The sequence below is a fragment of the Salvelinus sp. IW2-2015 genome, linkage group LG22 (genome assembly GCF_002910315.2).
Source record: "Salvelinus sp. IW2-2015 linkage group LG22, ASM291031v2, whole genome shotgun sequence".
Lineage (NCBI taxonomy): Eukaryota > Metazoa > Chordata > Actinopteri > Salmoniformes > Salmonidae > Salvelinus > Salvelinus sp. IW2-2015.
In genome coordinates, this window is record NC_036862.1 from 17,441,123 (window position 1) to 17,463,831 (window position 22,709).

A 22,709-nucleotide genomic window follows, 5' to 3' on the forward strand; every position below is an offset into this window, starting at 1 on the left:
GTGCTGAAAGTAGGCAAATTCGAGTAGGCATAATTAATTTCAACCGTCGTTTTAATTAGACTTTACTAACAACAAGAGGGCTTTGTGTTGGAGCCTATTTCTTKATATTTAAGAAATAAGAGGTAGGCCTACCTGTTTGACAGAAGAAATTAGGCTATAGGCTGCTATATCCATAGATTTCTCTGCCAATTCCTCCACCCACCATGCACTCTTTAAATAGCCTACCTCCGTTTAAGTGAAGGGCTGTTAAATTAAAGCCGAGACTCGATTTGAGGGGGTATGAGAGGGTATGCCATAGGCCTTCCTTATATTCTAGAAAATGGCAAAAAGCACAGGCCTACCCCCTGTTAGCTTACAATTTTGAAGAACATTAAACAGATCTGATTGTATAAAGTGATCTATAACAGGGCTTTGGTCCCCAATGCTTTATGCTAGAAACAAGCTGTAAAATACTTGTGAAAGACGTGACTCCGTTGCATATGGGAATATTATTATTTTGTTTCTTTGGGATTCTGAGGCTGAGCTACAACCTTCTGTAGCCAAGAAGACAAAGAATGGACTTTGCTTGGGAAGTAATCTACTTCTGTCATTATCAATTGATTAAGCTATTCACTCTATGTGCAATAGAAGATGTTTAAACCCAGACAGATTTTAGGGAAACACTTGTGACCTTCTCTCGTTGGTTAAGCCACTTAAGAAGAGTAGCCAGTAGTGAAAGCTTACATTTATCTGCGTTGGTAGGCCTACTCTGTCTGGGGTTGGAAGGTAGACCTACTCTGTCTGGGGTTGGAAGGTAGGCCTACTCTGTCTGGGGTTGGAAGGTAGGCCTACTCTGTCTGGGGTTGGAAGGTAGACCTAACTTTTGAAAGTACCATGCTCAGATTTCTAATGACATCTCAGATMTAATTATCTGCAAACAGGGACAGTTTCATTGCAAACAAAACACACTGATTTAGCATTGAAGAACTATGATCAGATGAACACATAGGCCTCTTTCACTGTCCATTCTTAGCCTGTAACTTCTGTCATTTGTGTGGTATTAAAAAATTATATAAAAAATTCTGCTAATATGTCAAATGATGTCAAATTGCATGAAATGTTAATAAAAGGCTATTTTTTCAAGACCTGAAAATACGATGATAGATTCACGCAATGTTTTTACTATAAAGATCTTTCCACTCCTATTCTTGTCCACAGTGGTCTGTGAACCACAACCTTCTGGCCCTCTGCGCTATAAAACATTCCTGTGTTGCCATGTAATGCTTACAGGACGAAGACAGTTTCTAAAACTGCATATCTAGGGCTCTGGTCTGTCCAAGAAGTGAGGGTAAATGGTAGGCATGTTCTCTACTATCCACTTTGTTTTAATTTATTTTTTGGGTTTAGGGGAGGGTCACTTGTTTTTTATTTCAAGTGTTCAGGGAGGGTTTAGGTAAAATATATTTTGCTTAAGGGAGGTCCATCCATTTTCATTTCAGAGAGGTCCCATTTTATCCATGTAACCCTTATTATACATAAAGTTCACTCCCTAACAAGAACCAGCAAAGACAGAAAACTATGAGGTGTTGCTAAAACGGCTGTTCTCAAAGCAGTTTGCTATGGACTCGGGGCTCATGTAGCGACTTAATGAACTCGCTTAATGAACTCTAATAACATAAACAAATATAATAGCATAGTAGTAGGCCTATAGTACGTTTGCAGCAAAAGCACCTCCTTCAGTCATTTCATATGAGCTTTTAGGATACTCATTGTAGCTGAATAGTCTCAGTTTTTGTTCCAATGCAGCCAAAAGTCAACAGCGCCAAACTAGGTAGGATACAGCCTGTGCTTTGATTGAAACAAAATACAAGAAAGGCTAATAGTTTGTAACACCATCGGCTCTGATTCACTTAGAAACAGTCATTCAAGAAGATCTAGATGCATATTCCCATGAAACTGATTGAGGTCAGATGATTGGCATGCAGACGATTGGCAACGKGCTGCAAAAAAAKKKCACTCAAACTGGACAGTTTTATCTCCACATTCAAATACTCAATCATAGACACTCTTACTGACACTTGTGGCTGCTTCACGTGATGTATTGTTGTCTCTACCTTTTTGCCCTTTGTGCTGTGCCTAACAATGTTTGTACCATGTTTGTGCTGCTACTGTACCATGTTGTGCTGCTGCCATGTTGTGTTGTTACCGTGTTGTTGTCATGTGTTGCTGCCATGTTGTGTTGTTATTTTAGGTATGCTTTTATTCTTTTAGAGGAGGGTGCATTTTATGCATATTATATAAWTATGTTGCAACTGTTGGTACAAACTTTGATTGAGAAATGAAGAGAAAAAAAGTTTGCGCTCCAGCACCTAAAAAAAATGGCACTGTACCACAGTCACAGAGCACCACAGACACACAGATGGATCCATGGCAGTATCTTCCCTGCTCAGGCTGTAATGAGACAGTATGGCTAACTTTATAGTAGAACCACCACAAAGGCAGATTAATGTGGCAGCGTGGGAAAAAGTAGCATGATCCCCAGATCCATTTGTACTGTCTTGACTACTCCTATGCTTTGGTCATGTTTAGCATGGCAATGGCCATAGGAGTCGGCAAGACAGCACAAACAGATCTGGGACCAGGCTAAGAAAAAACGCACGGCGAGGCCAAAAGTCTAGGTAGGTACAAGAAGGCTAGGTACAATAGTACTACTCTATGTAAATGAGAGGGGAACAAGGGATATGTTCAGACTGGGAAGCAGTCAGTGCCCAAACCACTGCCAAGCTTCCCCACACACCACCAGGGCTGAAAGGAGGTGTGTCCTACTGCATCTGTTAATCAATCAGAAACYCAGTCAAGCGAGCGCAGCTTTTATCTAAACAAAGACATAAATGATGCTGTGCCTGTGTTGTAGTAACTGCTCTTAACATARAAACTGATAGTAAGTGTTGTCATTAGAGCTGTTGCTCTGTGATCTTGCACTTTTCGGTGACAAATTGAGCAATCAACGAGAATCACTGAGTAAACACGGGCATTCCTGTCTGTTTCACGGTTTAGTTGAGCTTATAGGCAATGTTTACAGCACATTGGAAAAGCCCCCTCTTCACCCCCCCACATTTATATAGGATTTTTCCATAACAGCCCTGGTGGACCTGTTCTTGGCCATAGACAATGTGTTTACTAAACTCCATGGTTGTCCATTGACTCCACAGACATTATCAACTATCAGCCCCCCCCCKCCCCCCTCTATCTCTCTCAATGAATGGAAAACAGACCCGGGACACTGGCATTGCTGAACACCAGCAGTGGGATTGTGTGTGTGTGTGTGTGTGTGTGTGTGTGCGTGCGTGCGTGCGTGCGTGCCCGATTGGTGTCTATATGCAGGGGTTGGAAAWGTACCCATTTGTCATACTTGAGTYAAAGTAAAGATATTTAAAAGGAAACGACTCAAGTAAAAGTGAAAGTCACCCAGTAAAGTACTACTTGAGTAAAAGTCTAAAAGTATCTGGTTTTAAATATACTTAAGTATCAAAAGTAAAAGTATTCATAATTTCAAATTCCTTACATTATGCAAATTAGACGGCACAATTTGTTTATTTACGGATAGCCAGGGGCACACTACAACACTAAGACATTAATTTACAACCAAAGCATTTGTTTATTGAGTCCGCGGCATTGAGTCAGAGGCAGTAGGAATGACCAGGGATGTTCTCTTGATAAGTGTATGAATTGGACCATTTTCCTGTCAACAAGTAACGAGTACTTTTGTGTGTCAGGGAAAATGTATGTAGTAAATAGTACATTATTTTCTTTAGGAGTGTTGTGAAGTAAAAGTAAAAGTTGGCAAAAACAGAAATAGTAAACAAAAGTGCAGATACCCCAAAAAACMTTAAAGTATTTTTACTTAAGTACTTTACACCACTGTGTATGTCTATGCACTATTTACTSTGTGTGTGCGTGGGCAGTAACCTGGCTTTGTTTTGGGGCTTGGTTCCTAGACCTTGACGACAGGCCTGTGGACTCAGCAGGTGTTCTAATTACCAGTCCTTGGTGTGTGTGTGTGCCCCTCTCTCCCACCCCCTCTGGGGGGCGGCCCGGCCCCCGTGTCTCCGCAGGCTTTGATGTGGCACGGACACTCCTTACATGTGGGACATGAGCTCACTTAARGAATGCAGACGCTCCACAAATGAACAGCTAGACCAGGGTACTGCAATTTGATATGGTATTTTTGGTAGGTGGTAAGACAGAGATGAGAGAGATCAGACAGAGAGAGAAAGAGAGAGGGAAAGAGAAAGAGACAGAGAAAGACACAGAAAGAGAGAGAGGGAGAGTTGGCATCCTAACCCCTTTCCTTCCCTCTGTATGTGTGTAAAGCTGGAAGGCCCTTACCAGAGGGTGTTTTATCTTGGCTTACAGTGTGCCCGGACGGCTTTTACGGCCTTGACTGTGGCCAGATGTGCGAGTGCAGGAACGGTGCCCGCTGCCACCACATCACAGGAGCCTGCCTCTGCACCCCTGGCTGGTCGGGACCACACTGCATTCTGGGTATGGAAGCAACATCATTAAAACGGGGTGTGAGGGAGCCTCTACCAGTCCATCACAGCCTCCTCTCTCCCTAAATACCATCTCCCATGTGTTCAAGAACAATTATRTGTTTAATGATACCCTGCCAATTCCTTTTTTAGGGATGCGTAAGGGGTGGGAGGGATGTAGGGGGGCTCATAGGATACCCCTCCAGCGTACATCGTTAATTGGGTCAGATTCTGGATAAATGCATCCACGTGTTTATAGCGATGCATTTAAAGGAGTTACTTGGCAAAGCTCTTTTAGGACCATCAGTTTTACCCTCGGTACTCTCATGCAAAGTCTCTATCCGCTGCTCCGCAAAGTCTTCATGCCGTTTTAATGGATCTAGTGAAATGCCCTCTTAAAGATCAGACTATGTCATTCTCAAGTCTTATTCGAGAGGGCCTGGTCTCCCCAAAGCATGTTTTGTGGTCCTGGTGACCCAAAGCCAAGAGTCAGCCCAAACCCACTTGCGTGACTTAATGTAATTTCATTTCAGACATCGATCATTAGTGACTAGTTTAGATAGGTAAAATAAATGTGATCTATACAAACGAGAAAATATATGGATTTGGCCATATCTCAAGCAAGAAATACAAGACAAGTACATTCAAGCCATATCTCTCCATAGAGCAGACATGTTTGTGCTTTAGTCAACCGCTCCATCGTGTCCCTTGTCATTCTTATGCATATGTTAGACAATGAATGACAAAAGGAATTGGCTAAACCACATCATTTCCCGTTACATAAATATGATCYCCATGTTGCAGGATTACATTCCTGCAATGCAGTACATTTAAAKTTGTAGTGTGTATGAGGTTTTAAAAGGKTTCTGAAGTTTGGAYTTTCAGACTTGACATTCCCTTATGAAAAATGTATCATCCCCTACAYAAATGTCCATTAATTATAATCCACATAATAATTCACATTTCCTGTTGCTGAAAGATTATTTCCCTCCTGTAGCAATCTGCTCAAATTAAGATCCTACATTTATATATCTGTGTAGAGCAGACCACTTCATGTTGAGTGCTATAAAATGCTGACTTGTATTTAAGTATATGACTGTGTATCCTGTCCTGTGTGGGAGGCAGCCTGCCCTGAGGGTGGTTTTGGGAAGAACTGCAGCCGGAGCTGTGAGTGTCAGAACGGGGCCACCTGTGACCACGTCAGCGGCCGTTGCAGCTGTGGAGCTGGATGGACCGGAGCCAGCTGCCAAGAGGGTGAGTGGCTCATCGGTCAACCCAGTATAGGGCKCAGTCTGACCTTAACCTAACCCAGCACATCAGGAGCTCTGCATGGAACTGAAATCTATCTTCTACCAGAATATCTTTACGTAAAACATTCCCTAAAACAGTGATGGGTGATTATTATCGATTTTATTCCAATTACGATGAAATATCACAACAGTTGGTGAGTGTATGAATACACTGTTTATTGTATGTGTGTTTGGTCAGTGTAAGTTGTTTTAGAACAAACTCAGTGCAGCCTAACTGAATCCGAATCATCATTTCTATCTGTCTGAATCGTATTGAACAATGACATCCACTTATTKAACTTCTGTGTGTGTGTTACTGTGTTCAGCCTGTTCTGCTGGGAGGTATGGAGAGGACTGTTCCCAGCTGTGTCTGTGCCAGCATGGAGGCTTCTGTGACAGGGTGACTGGCCAGTGTTCCTGCCCCAGAGGGTGGACCGGAGCAGCCTGCGAGCTGGGTYAGTCCCCCCCTCTGTCCCTGGAGGTCAGATCAACCAGAGGAGTGAGGGCATTCATAGCTGTAAACACCMTAATCCAAATCTAACCTGGGATCGAATTATTGCGCAAAACTCCCATTGACATCATTGCATGATTTACTAGAAAGCCAGAGTCAGGAACATGGTTTCCGGGTTAGGATTCAGCTCATTGTGTGGTGGATATATTGTGTGATCMGAGGCCTCTGTTCTCTGCCTCTCCTAGACTGTGGGGAGGGGCACTATGGAGAGGGGTGCACACAAACCTGCAGCTGTCAGAACGGAGGATCATGTGACAGAGTGACTGGGGGGTGTAGCTGTCCCCCTGGCTGGACTGGAGAGCACTGTCAGACAGGTGACCTGTGACATCACTGCTTCCAAATGCAAGGGGTGCATCCCAATAGTTTAGACCGGGTCCCTACCTCATCTTTTTGGATAGGTGAAAGCAATCTGTCAGAAGCCAATGTAGAGATATGTMTTTTGCTACCCTGTTCTTGCAGAMCAGTGTTGATGAAGGAAAGGAGTTGAGGAAAGAAAGCCACTAATGACTATTGAGATATACTCAAATGCCTKTTTCCTCCTCCAATTTGGTCATGTTCTGAAGGGAGAAAAATGTTTTGAAACATAATAAAATGGGAAAGTCCTACCTGTACTTATCCAATAAGAACGCAGTTTTTTGTTTTCAGACCGTTTCTAAAACATATTGCTACGTTGTGCCCTACTGAACACCACCCATGTGTCTGTGCTGCAGCCTGCCCAGACGGTCTCCATGGAGAAGGGTGTGAGCAGAGGTGTCAGTGTGACCACGGGACAAACTGCCACCATGTGACGGGCAGGTGTGAATGTCACCCAGGATGGAGAGAGGCCCGGTGCGACAAACGTGAGTGTGACTTGGACAGGGGCCAGAAAGTGCCACTTTGGAAACAACACATTATCAAGTCATGCATTCTTCAGTTATACTATGAGAGGTCAATTACCGTAGAAACTTTTTAAAATCCGTAGAAACTTTTTAAAACTTTTTAAAATCCATCCGTTTTATTTGAATACATACCTGGGACTGAGATTCGTTAAATCGTTAAATCACGAATTGTCATTATAAGGAGGGTTCATCTTTATTTAAACAAGACAGTTGTACACACAACAAAGAATTCACTGTTTAAAGTGAATATACKTTAGTTAGTGATGAATGTGTGTCTGATGTGCCCCAGCCTGCCTGCCTGGGGTCTACGGTGCTTCCTGTGCCCAGCGGTGTCAGTGTCAGTCTGGGGTGTCCTGCCACCACGTTACTGGGACATGTGGCTGCCCTGCTGGTCTCACTGGGAACGGCTGTGAGGAGAGTAAGAGCACATCACTATCACGTACCACCCTCTCTTTAAAACAAACACATGCTCACACACACCCCACACCATCCCGCCTCTCCTCTCCCCCCTCTCCCTCCTTTCCCTCACACACTCAGCAGACATCTGATAAACGTTACACTCGGGTTGCCAAGTAAAACAAGAGACATTGTTTTTGTCTCCTGGGTGGATAAGGGCATTTGGAAGGCAGACATGCATAATGACAGCGCTGTAATTGCCTCTTTAGTCTGGAGTCGTTTCTTATCTGTCCTACACGCTGCCTCAGTAAGTGCTGTGGTTTCAGCAGAGAAAGAGAGAGAGAGAGGGAGAGAAAAAACATGTTTGTTTCATAGATTTATCTTCCCTTGTGTGAGTATCTGAGTCTGTGAACTACTGCATTGTCTGAGTGTGAATGGGTATTTGAATGTGAGTGAGGGCTTACATTATATTATGTCTGCATAGAGATTGGGTTTAGAAATCCATATACAAGCACACATACACCATGTTGAGTGMTTTAGTACATGCGTGTGCGCGTGCATGCGTACCTCTATGTCCATCTCCTCCAGTCTTTATTGTACATGCTTGTGTCTCCTGCAGCGTGTCCATCAGGTGTGTTCGGACTTTACTGTAGCCAGATGTGCCAGTGTTCTGGGGACCATGAGCAGTGTCACCCTGTCACTGGAAGGTGTACCTGTCTACCTGGTTACTACGGCAACCGTTGTGAACTCAGTAAGTKGTGACTACTGTTGGGTAGTCTACTGCTGTGAACAGATTTTTGTTTTAAATTATTCTGTGGCTTCAACAATGGAATCGCAGTGCACTATGCAAAGACTGAGTTTGAATAAGTGTACTGTCTGTCTTTGTCTMTCTGCCTCTGTCTCACGTTCTCTGTCTCGCTCTCTCTTTGTCTCTCTCTCTCTTTGTTTCTCCGTGCAGGACAGACTAAAAATAGCTCRGGGTTAATTTATGGTTGTGGTAACTGTAAACTCTGATTGGTGATACATTTGTATTTTGGTCCATTAATATTAGTATTTTCAAAAAGTACAAATTAAAATGTCAAAAAGTTGATACATATACATTTGTTTGTTAGTRTATCATACCCACTATATTGAAATACACAATTTAAAAGCCAAATTCATAAAGAATGTAACAAACGGGACAATATGCAGTAACTTACTTTGAAGAGATGGTGATTGTGTCTAAATCTGTATTTAAAAATCAGTGTCCTTGTCTTTAACTGCCATTTCCCTGAAAGTCAGACTCTTCCCACTAGCAAACACATTTTTCTTAGCTTCAGAAGCATCTTTATTCACCACATTTTGTGTGGTTATCCTTAGACATAATCTCCAGACTCATACAGTGCCTTCAGAAAGTATTTACACCCCTTGACCTTTTCCACATTTTGTTGTGCTACAAGGTGGGATTAAAGCTAAKAAGACTACCTAACCAACWAGCTAGCTCACTCACAAGACTAGCCAAGTTAGCTGCGTTGTTGCTTGCATGCGATTGGCTGTGGCACACAGCCTGGGACACAGAGCTAGCTATCAGGCATTGTTCAGGGTTTAAATGCCCCATGAGGGTTTAGATGCCCCTCGAGCTCTTAGCGAAAGGTAATGCACATTTAGCTGGCTACATTTAGCTGGCTAACATTATAACTGATAATGAGCTCCAAACACAAATGTAAGCATGATGTTAACATGAAATGTACCATCCCTTAGTGTAACAAATTGACAGTTTAGTCACGGAAATTAGGCTTCTCCAAGCTCTGATGCTGCTGATGATCATTAGCAGCCTACCAAACTTGCTAACTCAGCACTCTATTGTCCCTCTAATCACTCTGACATCACCTCATGTAGCCTAGGACATAGGCCTATAAGGTTTGTATCACAACTAAAGTGGACAAATAACTTCTTAAAATGAAGCACATTAATCTGCTTTACAAGGGGTGTAGAGCCTAACAGGCATACATAAGCAGCGTGTGAGTTTCAAGTTTGGGGGAAGATCATTTTTACCATCATTTTTACCTTTATAATAAAAGCATTACATGCACAATCACGTTTGTGGTCAGTTTTGATAGTGGTGTTTTCACGCTAATGGAACATTCACGCCTATAACCTACGCATCGCTGCGCTTACAATGGGAAGAAATAGACTAATAGTTTGTCAACATTTTAAGCTAAACGTTCTGATCTGTTGCGTAAGCCTCAGATAAAAACATTTTGTTGATGCTAGTGGTTGTATTAATTTGGGATCTATCTGTCTATCTAGCTGTCCCAGACTGTTTGGAATATTTATTTCTCACACAGAATATAATAGGACAACTTTTGTACTATGGGGATAGTAGATTGACATAGGTTAGTGCTTTTGCTGTTCATTAGGCCTACTCATCTTGTTGGCTGACGAAAAGTAAACGTGGACAGTTCTTCCAATATCTTCAATATGCACCTCGGAATTGGATAAGGAAGCTCGCAGTTGCGTCCYGATATGTCTGTCTTCACTTGTAGCCTGTGAGAAAGACCAMATCGGGTGATGGAGAGCGGTGTGAGTGAGAAGTGCCTCTGAGCAGGCAGCACTCAGGGAGAAGGGCTGCAAAAGGCATGGGTTTTTTAGGGTGTATTATGGCCACACAAAGGGGATGGTGCCGGGAAATTCAAGGCATTATCAAGTGCTTCTCAAATTGTGAATGAGAGACTGACGAAGTGCTTCTTGCCTGCGCAAAAACAAATCAGAGCCTTTCAAGCAACTTTTTTCAAATCATCATTAGAGTCYCATCATGCAGCCTTACAATGTATTAAAAATCAAAACATATAGCCCAACATTTGTAGAACAACTAAAGTTACATTAGTAATGCTAAATTAAGCATATAGTAGTACTTATTTCTTTGTTAACCGGTCAACACAGAATAGACGCATGTGCGCACTCCCTCAAATCGTTTGGAGAAAATATCCTTTCTATTTTATTCAGCTTTGTTCAATTGTATTCTTCATACTATAAAATAATATAAAATGATGCCATGGAATTCTAAGCAAATCTTGTCTGTTAAATGAACTAGTGGAGCCCGGAGTGGCACAGTGGTCTAAGGCACTGCATCTCAGTGCTTAGGTGTCACTACAGACACCCTGGTTCGGATCCAGGCTGTATCACAACTGGTCGTTAATGGGAGTCCCATAGTGCGGCGCACAATTGGCCCAGGGTAGGCCATCATTGTAAATAAGAATTTGTTCTTAACTGACTTGCCTAGTTAAATTTTAAAAAGCCGACAGCATTGGCATAGCCAGATCAGGACAACTCAGAGTATGGAATTCTGTTCTTCTGAAAGAGACTACATTTTCTTCATATATGTTTCTTTAGACCTGTCTAAAATAAATAATGGATTTATTGTGATGGTGTAGGCTATACCACATGGATTTGTTAGACTATTAATATCAGTGGCTTGTAGGCTATGTGTGGAAGCCAGAGATACTAAATGTGTTTATGTTACTTCATGGTCAATTACAGTGAGGACCGACAGTTATTTGCTTGACAATCATCGGCTGACGTTGACCGCCAGCCTAGTAGCAATCAATAAAAACGTGCAGTGCCTTCAGAAAGTATTCAAACCTCTTGACCTTTTCCACATTTTGTTGGTGTGAAAAACTGGGATTAAAATGGATTTAATTGTCATTTTGGTCAACGATCTACACAATTACTCTAATGTCAAAGTGGAAGAAAATTTAGAACATTTTAAAAGATTATGAAAATAAAACAATAGTACATCTAATTAACATGAGTATTCAACCCCCTGAGTCAATACATGTTAGAATCACCTTTGGCAGTGATTACAGCTGTGAGTCTTTCTGGGTAAGTCTCTAAATGCGTTGCACACCTGGATTGTACAATATTTGCATATTTTTTTTTTTTTAATTCTTCAAGCTGTCAATTTGGTTGTTTATCATTGATAGCCAGCCATTTTCAGCCAAGTCTTGCCATATATTTTTAAGATGATTTAAGTCAAACTGTAACTAGGCCACTCAGGAACATTCAATGTCATCTTGGTAAGCAACTCCAGTGTATGTATATTTGGCCTTGTGTTTTAGGTTATTGTCCTGCTGAAAGGTGAATTTGTCTCCAAATGTCTGTTGGAAAGCAGGCTGAACCAGGTTTTCCTCAAGGATTTTGCCTATGCTCTATTCTGTTTGATTCTCGGTAATGTGTTGGATTTGCCCCAAACATAACACTTTGTATTCAGGACAYGTTCCTTTCTTTGCCATATCTTTTGCAATTTTACTTTAGTGCCTAATTGCAAACACAATGCATGTTTTCGAATTTTGTTATTCTGTACATGCTTCCTTTTCACTCTGTCATTTAGGTTAATAGTGTGGAGTAACTACAATGTTGTTGACCCATCCTCGGTTTTCTCCTATCACAGCCGATTAAACTCTGTAACTGTTTTAAAGTCACCATTGACCTCATGGTGAAATCCCTGAGCGGTTTCCTGGGTATATTTATACACCATCCAAAGTGTAATTAATAACTTTACCATGCTCAAAGTGTTTTAAGCAAGTGTTTACTCCTGCACTTATTTAGGCTTGCCATAACTAAAGGGTTGAATACTTATTGACTTATTCCTTTGACATTATGGGGTATTGTGTGTTGGCCAGTGACATTTTTTTTGTTCTCAACTTAATCCATTTTAAATTCAGGCTGTCACACAACAAAATGTGGAAAAAGTCAAGGGGTGTGAATATTTTCCAAAGGCACATAGGSAATTGTTGATATGTTGTCAAATGTTTATTCTAGATGACACATAATAAAAAATGGTGGGTGGAATGGGCTTCCATAGTTTTACGTGGCTCAGTGCAGCTGGCAGGCGGCAACTACTGCGACAATTTCAGWATGTAACAGGCTGTTAAACTAAATAAAACACATTTGAAATATATAAAAATGTCTATACATTTCAGCTGTTTCAAAAACATTGTATTTGCTATTACCATTTATACTGTAGTATGTTGTGTTGTGTTGAGGTCAACGAGAAAATTCTGTTTACAGTGCCCCTCTCGGAGGGGGGGTGCAACTGTCGGGCGAGCACTCAAGACGTGATAATTTCGCAAYTTTACCCAACATTATTGACTCTCGAGATTCAATAGCTCTTGAGAACCTCTTGAAAATGTTAAAACAGCCTCTGTCTCTCGCTCTCTCTCTCTCTCCCTACCCCAGTGTGTCGAGAGGGATCATATGGGCCAAACTGCAAGGCCAGATGTAAGTGCAACAATGGCGGTCGCTGTGACACTAAGACAGGGACCTGTGAGTGCACACCTGGCTTCCTAGGAGCTGACTGCAGCACTGGTGAGTCTGCAGCATACCTGTCATGGGTCAAAAATGAACGGTCTTGACAAGTCATCTTCTGACATGATCAGATCTTCTATAAAGATAATAAACAGAGTGTTCTGACTATGAATCAGAGTCTTCTATAAAGAAAAATATACGAGAGTTCTGACTATGAATCAGAGTCTTCTATAAAGAATTAAAGATATATACAGAGGTGTTTCTGCTAGAATCAGTCTGAAGACGGTTGGGATTTGACATGATTAGAACAAATGAATGCAAGGGCTCCGTCACACCGCTTTCACTTGTTGAGTCATTCCTAATCAGTGATTACTTTAAGAAGGAGGAAGAAAATATGCTACCTTTTAAATCATTTGAATGGTCCTTCATGTCTTTCTCGTACTGACAGGTGTCCGGCGGGCGCTATGGCAGGACTGTGCCCGTCTTTTCTTGTGGGAGAAAGGGCAGTGCCACCCTGTGACTGGGAGGTGTATCTGCGCCGCAGGCAAAATCGGGCAGTCCTGCCATCAAGGTAATAATTACTTTTACCTCATAACTAACCTTATGTCTATGGCGCTTGAGGATGTAAAGACCAGATTTTGTGTCCAGTCCGTCACTGGTTGTCATGCACCAGTAAATGTTTGTAGCAGGCTATGATCTCATCAAGAACACAGAGTCTGATTGCAACTGGGAATCCACCAACCCAACCAACCAACCAAATTAGCTTTCAATGTGTATTTAGTTAACAATTCTCAATTTCCTCAGTAAAAAGTATCAATAATCAGAGGCTCTTATTTTCCTGAGAACAGAAGTAGGCTCTTGAGTTTCCCTAATCTCCGCAGTTTATCAGCAGTTCCTCTGGAGTGCAAACGGGAGTTTCCACCATTCTAAGCGATGGTGTTCGTAAGCACTCTGCTCTCCTAGTGAGCACCATACGCTGTGGACGTGCCACTGCTTATGTTCCTGTGTTGAATGTTTACAGAGACCTATAAGTAGCTCGTTTTCCATGTCCGTTTCGATGGCGTTGGCGAGGAAAAAATAAATAAACAGGGAATCAAAGTGATTCGCTTATTGTTTCCCAATCTAAATTACCCAGAGAAACATGATTATTCTTTTATATCGCTGCCAAATGAGACACTTTGCCATCTCGCTAATGAACTGTCTTAAATAAACGTGTGCTTGTATGTTGCTGTTTGTGTGTGTATGTTTAACTATGTGGTAGGCTCACTGCTGGCTGGGTAGCTAAAGAACAGAACTACATGTCATGCTGGCCTTGTAGTGCTGTGATGATGATGATGATGAGATTTACTATCTCAAAGCCTTGCTGTTCCCAGCCTGCCCTAGGGCGCTATGGCCTGCAGTGCAGGAACCACTGTGTGTGTCAGAACGGAGCGCTGTGTGAGCCCAGGGACGGGAGCTGCAGTGTGGGCTGGGCTGGACAGGACCACGCTGTGAGACAGGTAACCTCAGGATAACATCAACACAACATCAGGATAACGTCAGTATAAACTTTAGGTTAAAAGTAGCCTGGCAGGGCAAGGGTCAGCTGAGTTTAATGTGGTTCAACTCACATTAGTTTATCCTGTAGAAGTATTGTCAACATGTCTGCCTGTTCTTGAAGTTAAAGTTTTTCTTCTTTGTACAACATGGAAACAATGTTGTAGCTACTACTGGCACAGTAACTTCCCATATCCCTGGTTTACAGTGTGTCTCTATGTTTTATATTAGGTAATTCCACTGTTAATGTGTGCAGTATCAGTTACAAGTCACAGGAGGCTGCTAAGGGGAGGACGGCTCATAATAATGTCTGGAATGGAGTGGATAGAATGGTATCAAACACATGCAAACCACGTTATGTGTTTGAACATTGTATTTATTCATTACAGCCATTACTATGAGCCGTCCTCCCCAATGAATGTCCACCAGACAGAAGGTATGTTGGTTGTGAGTGTTGTGTTGTTGTTACTGTATGTCTCTACCATATGTCTGTTTGTCCAGCGTGTTGTCAGGGGAAATACGGACCGACTGTGCACTGGACTGTCCCTGCCAGACAACGGGACATGTGACCGCTTCACTGGCTGTTGCAGCTGCACGGCGACACTACGGACACTCTTGTGAACACTGTACTGGATTTTTGTAATTATAGTTAGGCAAGGAGTTTTTCCTCACCATGTGACCTGTCCAGGATAAACTCCTGGCCCTGTATTTCTAATGAAAGAGCTGGGTTGTGTTCATGTGGTCACGCAATGTTTCAACAAAAAAATTGACAAAAAAGAAAATGTGCGTTTCTTACTGGTAGTCCTCCTTGTTTCAATCTTTTTCTAACATTTGTGCCAAATGAACATGCCCTGATTGTGATGATGTGTGCTCTTGTATGAGACACTAACAAAGCTTTTCCTGTGTTGTCATCCTGTCCCATGTCCTCAGGCTTCTTCGGACAGAACTGTGCCCGTCCGTGTGTTTGCCGGGCGGACAACGTGTGATCATGTGACGGGCCGTGTGGTGTCTGCCTGGCTACCATGGCTCCCAATGTCAGAGACGTGAGTACTGGATGACAGAGGAGAAATCACACAATCTGATTCACACTCTGTTCTCATATAGAGACAGGAAGGTCAGCACTTCAGTTCTCTTTATAACAGAAAAGCCATACGTGGTGCATATTACAACATACTGTATTGTGTGTGCATGTATGAATACGACATATGTTGCAGACGGGTTATTTGATGAGAGGCAGGTGTTTCCTGGCTGCCACTGCAGAGACAGGCTGTTTAATGCATTCCGTTGCATCTCTGTGCCTCCTGCCTGCTCTGGGTCCTCAGTGTGAGGCCTTCATGCCCACTTCAGCCCCAGCAGGAGAGCACTTAGCACTGCAGAGCAGCTGCAAAGCAGCCAGATAGTTTACCCTCTATAATGAAGGTAATAGAGACAGACCTGTGTGTGTGTGTGTGTGGGGGGGGGGGGCACGCTTGGAGGAGAAGACTGATGAGTGTGTACTGTTTGTCGCGGGGGGAAAAGAGACACCATATAACGTTGATGTGTGTGTATCTCACTGTGTGTGTCTGTCCCAGGTTGCGAGGCTGGCAGGTTTGGGGAGGGCTGTCAGCAGTCATGTGACTGCGTCGGGGGAGCCCCCTGTCATCCAGCCACGGGACAGTGTCTCTGCCCCCCAGGGAAGACTGGACAGAGATGTGAAAAAGGTACGACCTCCTCTAKCCTGCAACGGCGCTCTATTTCTTACAGTACTGGATCTTAGATATGCCTTTTGTGTATGTATTATATGCCTTTACCCAATAGAAAAATAACTTGTCATTTACTGTATTTAAATCGGCCATTTTATTTTTTGTGTGCTGTCTCCATCTTTTTCTCGTTGTGTCGGTCTTACTTTAWATCTTTCTTCTGCCACTCTTTCCTCTCTTTTCTGTCATTATTTTTCTCTCTCTCTCCATCTCTCCTGTCTGTCCATCAGACTGTGGAGGAGATCGTTTTGGTCCTGGCTGCTCCCTGCAGTGTCAGTGTTCCCATCAGGCCCAGTGTGACGCTCGTAACGGCCGCTGCCTGTGTCCTGTTACCTGGCTGGGCCCCACATGCACAGAAGGTACTGWATACACAAACAAACGCACATGCATGCAAACAAACACACACACATGCGTGCACACACACGCACAGACACACACATTACACACACATCGCCCTGARGAGTGAGTGATACCTACCGCCCATCACAGCAGACACCCAGGACCAGAGCTGTAAAGCTGAACCAGGTTTTCATGAAATAGTGCGTCGGTAAGTGTGTCAAGCTCAGGCCTTCAGCTCTGTGTCTCCCTGTCTCCCTCAATAGCCACTCCGGCCTCTGACAGTTATTTTCATCCACACCCAGCGGGGTGTCTGGCTTGAAGCGGTCTTCGTTTCCTCCACAAGCCCAGCTCACGGGAGACCGTCCACATCGACCAGCTAACAACCCAACACACCAGCAATTCCCCGAACGGCGAAGAACATTTGCTTTTGATTTCTAGAAGGTGCCAAATMTKTWTTTGTCTGCCTCTTCTCTCTTTTCAGGACTACTAGAGATTGCAGAGGTCCCAGCGTTGGGCTTCTCTCCCTCCCTGAAGAGGCCGRCTGGTCTCTCCCACTCGTAGCGCGGCTGGAGGCCCCACATCCCAAACTAGACYTCCCAAATACCCCCGCCAGATGTCTCAAACACTGAACAAGGTGCCCTAAATATGCAATCAGGGGTCCTGGGACGTCATGGGAAGGCTGTGTACAGTTGGACAGATGGACAAAGGTATACAGCCAGAAAGTGATTCAGGTCTGGACCAGACACACAAGGKAATGTATTCTTATGACTACACCTGTATTCTGCACATTTGGTTGAGAAATGTGCATTGGCTTTTTGGGAGCCTGCAGAAAGGTGCAGAATGCCGGTTTAGTTAGAGAGAGAGAGCATCTACACAAGGACCTGGAACATTGATGTGCTGCTGGGCGGTAGACATTGGAAATGTCACCTGAGCTCTATGACGCTCCCTACCTGATTGTCTCAGGACTGGACCCCTGCCCCAAGTCAACTGGTCTAGCCTGTCATTAACCACAGGCCAAACGCTTCCTGGACATTCATAACGTCTCTGTCCTCACCCCAATGCAGCTTTGMGCAGCCTAGTACAGGGGTGGGCACTACGGTGCTGGAGGGGKACAGTGTGTGCAGACCTTCACTATCACACATGATTCACAAAGACCATGATTAGGTGATTAGTGGAATCAGGTGTGTTAGAGCTGGGCTGGAACAAAAGCCTGCACCCTCCTATTGCTTACCCGTGGCCTAGCCTRAGAGTCATTGGTCAGACTGACATGGGAGCAACAGCCATCACTCCCGAAGTGTCCACTGGTACTGTCTCTCCGTTGAATGGTACTCTGTCATTTTCTCATATCATATACAGTGAGAATATTTTGTGTTGTATTTTACTGGTTTCTTTTGACAGTGTCTGCCTGATTGCTTGTCATAAAGTGTTAATATATTTTGAAATTGCTTTTGGTTGTATGTTTGATAAGATCACTTACTGTACTATCAGATCAAGGAAAGTCACATATCAWTTCATTACTGCTGTTACTGTCTGTTACTGTAAGTGTATCAGTTCAATGACACTATGACCTATAGAAGTCTGTTTTAGCCAAGTAATCAGTATATTTTCATGTAGAAGGGTTTTTAGAATATTACAAAGCATTTGAACTGTACCTCAGGATACTGCAATTCATACTACTCATAACATGTACTGTACTATGTGCCTGATGGCAGGCTTTATGTAAATGGTGCTATTTTGATACATTTAGAATTTTTTACAAATTCTCTTTTTGCTAATGTGGTACATCTGTCTGTTATTTCTGTCCATAATATCACATCKCCACATTTAGGAGAGAGGCCATTTTATTTGGGAGCAGTGTAGCATGGTATTGGGTCCTCTGCCTCGGAGCTTAGAGAAAGGCAAGGCAGGGGGGCGTGGAGTGGGTAGGAGATGGGGGAGAAGAGGGGGTCCGAAATGGCCTGTCACAGAGCAGTGATGGAGGATTGGAGGCCAGGGAGCACAGGCCCGCCGCAGATCAGCCAGGGAGGTCAAGCGGCGAGCAACAAGCCAGACCATTACCTGGTACAACACCTGTCAGAAGGTGGTGATGGGGGGTGGCACTTGAGCATAGCAGAGGTCGTGGTGGAGGGGAGAGGAGGAAGGCGGGCGGCTGGGACGTCCGTCCCCGAGGCATTTCTCAAGTGCAGTGGAGCGTCTCCAGCGTCCGCCACCGGGCAGGTGTCTGGACCATGCGTGGACCAGGCAGCCCACATCGGCCGCCTCCGTCCKCGGGTGAGTGATGTGCGAGCTGGGCCGCAAGCACAACACCGAGCCCCTGGCTGATGGATGGGGGGCTGGTCGGCCCGGACCCGTGTTGTGACAAGCAACAGATGTTCTCCAATAATGTTTATCAGCCGGGCCTTCATCTTCAGATGACACACACCTGTTTCCAGTCAAACAGCCCCACAGAGGCCATCCATCCTCCCAGACCTGGGTGGCCACAGAGGGCTCTATTCCCAGCCCTTATCCACCTCCTCATCTTTAATACCCAACCCTTTCCATCACACAGCTCCCTCCTCATCTCTAATCCACCTCTCAACCCCCAGTCCCCCCTGTATAACCCTGCATCGCCAGCCCTAATCCCATATCATATCCATCCTCAACCCTAATCCCATATTTTACCCACCTCTTCCTTTCCATCACTAAAGGGCTCCCTGCACATCATTGATCTACCTCCCACCCCCACCTCTACAAGTCTCCATCCCTTCCCCACCTATCATCCCCCAACCCACCATACTGCTACCCCTTCACTACAGACCTTCTGTGATCTCTCTGGGCTAGACATGCTGGGCGGTGCTGTGCTGAGCTGTGCCAGGCCTGAACACAACACAGCACTGTGGTCATGGTGGGAGCAGGCAGAGTTTTCAGGGCCAAGTGAGGGTGATCAGAGCAGGAGGGGGTTAGGAGGAGGGGTAGGCAGGAAACCGGCGATGAAATAGCCCGTTGCAAGGTAAGATCGCATCTGGGTACTTTTTCGCTGTAATTAAGCATACACTCCACTCTCTCGGCAAAGAGCGATTTCTATCACTTCGCTGTCGTCAAGATTACTAGCCTACTTCRCTCTCCCTTTGTGCTCAGTCAGATCACACGAGGGCAAGTTGTTTGAACTGGAACTGACAAAGCAAGCGGCTCCGATAAATCACCAGGGGGAAATAATTTCAACGCGTCGTCCTGCGCCATTTGTTTGGTTGTTTCGTAGGAAAATAAATGTGAAATGCCAAGCCTGCTAAAAGATGGGTATCTAGGAACTCTCCACACTCTGACTGTTAACACCAAGCAAGGGATGCAAAGGCTTCCTTTTGTTTATTTATCTGTTCTAGTCTGACAATGTGTGTATTTTACTTGAATTATTATCACTATCAACCTACAATATCTACTCCAACAACTGAATGTTCTGACTGTTGAATCAAGAAGGCCCTGTGATGATAATAAATCCGCATAAATGTGAAATTCCAGGGCACAATTCCGACGTAGAAAATTACGCCTTCCTTACGCAGGCCTTTCCTACGGACTTTTCTGTAGRTGTTATTAAGACTTACCTTATGCAGGTGCATAACAGGCTTTGCAGGCGTGGTTCACTTGCACACTGAATACATGTAGTTCAACTGCTGAAAACCCTCCCACTTGCTGGTCAGCATATTTTCTCGTTTAGTTTTCATTCAATAGGGTTTTCAGTGCATTTATCTTAAATTAGGCCATCCCTTTAAATATGATGTACCTTTTAATTCAATGTTTTTTTGACAGACTAGAATACARAGAGAGAACCGGTTCAGAATATAGGGATCAATGAAAGAATGCCATCTATGCATCTTTGTCTTCGTTTCAGCACCAACTGGTAGATTTAAAATCACTCTAATCTTATAGATTATTTAGCCATTTTTAGGGTTAGGAAAGTATGTATGACTAATACAAAAACAGGTTTGGAGAGCCTTTACTCACAAAATATGTTGATGAATAAAAAATACAGTGGTTTGATTCATGATGAAACGTGTCATATTCAAGTTCAATCCATGAAATATTGGAAGGTGGAAAAAAGTGTACAAAAGTCCTATTAATKTACCCTAATTCTCACTATTCATGGAACTGTGTGACAAAGGTCCAGTCGTCATGAACCATCGCCAGGCTCCAGGTTTAACCTGCTACTTGTGGTCTGAGTTCCATAATGATTCATAGAGGCTACATGTCCCAACATTAGCCTAATATGATCCAGTAATGTTAGTGACCCTCAGGAACAACTACACAGACGTGACAGAGGAAAGAAAGGTCAACGGAATGGAATGATGCAAAATGTAGACTACAAATTGAAGAAAAGTAACACCTAAGTGACAGTTATAAATGTATGTGGGTATTACTGACTGTGGCTCCCGATAGTGACTAATATTTAACATGGTACAAATTGTAAAATAAAACCCGGGCATAGGCTATAATTAAAGCATTCTGAAGCGCAAGTTCATCTCTACAGAAGCCTATAGCTTGGGTGTTCAAATGTCATACACGCAAATTATTAAGAGCACAATAAAAATTCAGAATAACGGCACATCTATTTATAGCCRGCTTCCCTGTGGAAAAGTGGCCGCAATACATGTCATGTTGATACATCTTACATCTCCACCCTGAAGGAGTAGGGGGTGAATAGCATGCTATTCTCATGCTTAAGTTCAAGGTCAGAATAAGCATAGAAAGAAAAGTGCGTAAAAAAGGAATAACATTCCATTAACGTGTTTTTAACTCGGGTCGGAATCGGGGCTCTAGGAATGGATCTTACCTAGAAACCCAGTTTGGTGCACTTGTTCTATGTCCACCACTGGATGGCGCTGAGCATGGTGCAAAAAACAAGACTTTATACTAATAAACTTGACTCTCCCTACCTGCCCAAGAGACCACTGTGAGTGGGATAGGGATGTGTAAAGGGGATATCTGAATACAATTTTTCTGAATAATAGGCTCTGTCCCAAATGACACTCTAATTCCTATATAGTGCACTACTTTTGACAAGGGCTCTGGTGCCATTTGGGACGCACACAGACTGGTTGTCTTAGTTTTTTCTCCGGTTTTCAATAACTCCAAGAGGATTTCAACAACAAACTCAAAGTGGTTCTGTTAACACGCCTGCCCTGATTAAGACTTGTCATATTAAAATCATGTGCATGGCGGTTCCCTTGGCCTGTTCCCCTAGCTGGCCCCCACTGGGCCCCCATCAATAACACTAATGACCCATAGCCCCTTGGGAGAAAAACAAGTAGTGTAATGAAACCACCAGCAGTCTTAAGGAGCTCAGCAGCTCTCTGTTCCAGAGAGGAGAGGAGCTGCCTGGGTWGGCTGTCCTGTCTGTAGCCTGACCAGGCTGGGTGGCTGGCTTACCCCTTCACTACACAAGTACCCAGGGATGTAGGGAAACACTGGGGGTGTTACCACTATTAAACTATTGAAAAACCAGACAAAAACTCAGTGTGATGATTTGTTGGAGTTCCCCCTTTTTGGCTGTCGCTTGATGCCAACTGAAAGCCAGCAATCATGTTCCTTTCCATACCCCCACACCCCTCACCCTCCACCCCCCTTGTACTGTACACCCCCATGCCTTCCTCTTCAACAATGTTTCCCCCGGCATCTTAGTCAGCTGGAGTACCAAGTTAATCAGTATGAGAGCCAGCTGCGACGGCCCCTCGCCTCTCTCTCTCTCTCTCTCTCTCTGGGGCGTGATGTATGTTCCAGTGAACGGGTGGCAGTGTGCCACACAAGGGCCCACTGGGCGGGTGGCAGTGGCAGCAGAGAGAGGAGGGAGGGTGGCGAGGCCATAATGAGGCCTGATGGATTCTGAGCCTCTGCCAGCTTCCCCATTAGCTGATTGGCTCCCAGCCCTACTGAGGAGAGGACCGCTACAGTGCACTACTACGCCCACAGACACACATACACTTGACACACACACCCCACAGGGTCACCACAAACCCCGCCTTTCTGACACACACTGCAATTAAATAAACCAGATCACATTAACTAATCCACGCTGCTTTTCTGTGTTCCCCCAGCTTGGGTAAATACACGCACGCACGCACACACACACACACACACACACAACCACACAACACACACACACACACACACACCACACACACACACACACACACACACACACACACACACACACACACACACACACACACACACACACACACACACACACACAC

At 44.0% G+C, this 22,709-nt stretch overlaps 1 protein-coding gene and 1 long non-coding RNA gene across 2 annotated transcripts; both read left to right on the forward strand.

The window, feature by feature from the left end:
* Positions 1-4,377: 4,377 nt before the first annotated feature.
* LOC139022737 (multiple epidermal growth factor-like domains protein 6) lies at positions 4,378-12,978 on the forward strand. Its single transcript, XM_070433848.1, has 8 exons — positions 4,378-4,524; positions 5,637-5,765; positions 6,127-6,255; positions 6,497-6,625; positions 7,022-7,150; positions 7,479-7,607; positions 8,205-8,336; positions 12,803-12,978. The coding sequence occupies exons 1-8, from the start codon at positions 4,434-4,436 to the stop codon at positions 12,976-12,978; spliced, it is 1,044 nt and encodes a 347-aa protein (XP_070289949.1). The 5' UTR covers positions 4,378-4,433.
* A 367-nt stretch (positions 12,979-13,345) lies between these two features.
* On the forward strand, positions 13,346-14,932 carry LOC139022805 (uncharacterized). Its single transcript, XR_011473853.1, has 3 exons — positions 13,346-13,442; positions 14,245-14,370; positions 14,909-14,932. It is a non-coding gene; the product is annotated as an uncharacterized lncRNA (long non-coding RNA).
* Positions 14,933-22,709: the final 7,777 nt, after the last annotated feature.

Excerpts from the sequence above, each read along its gene's own strand:
- LOC139022737 (XM_070433848.1), top strand. The coding sequence starts at position 4,434 with ATGTGCGAGTGCAGGAACGGTGCCCGCTGCCACCACATCACAGGAGCC. Across the intron at positions 4,525-5,636 it reads GGGACCACACTGCATTCTGG|CCTGCCCTGAGGGTGGTTTT; the intron begins GTATGGAAGCAA and ends TGTGGGAGGCAG. Across the intron at positions 7,151-7,478 it reads AGAGGCCCGGTGCGACAAAC|CCTGCCTGCCTGGGGTCTAC; the intron begins GTGAGTGTGACT and ends GATGTGCCCCAG.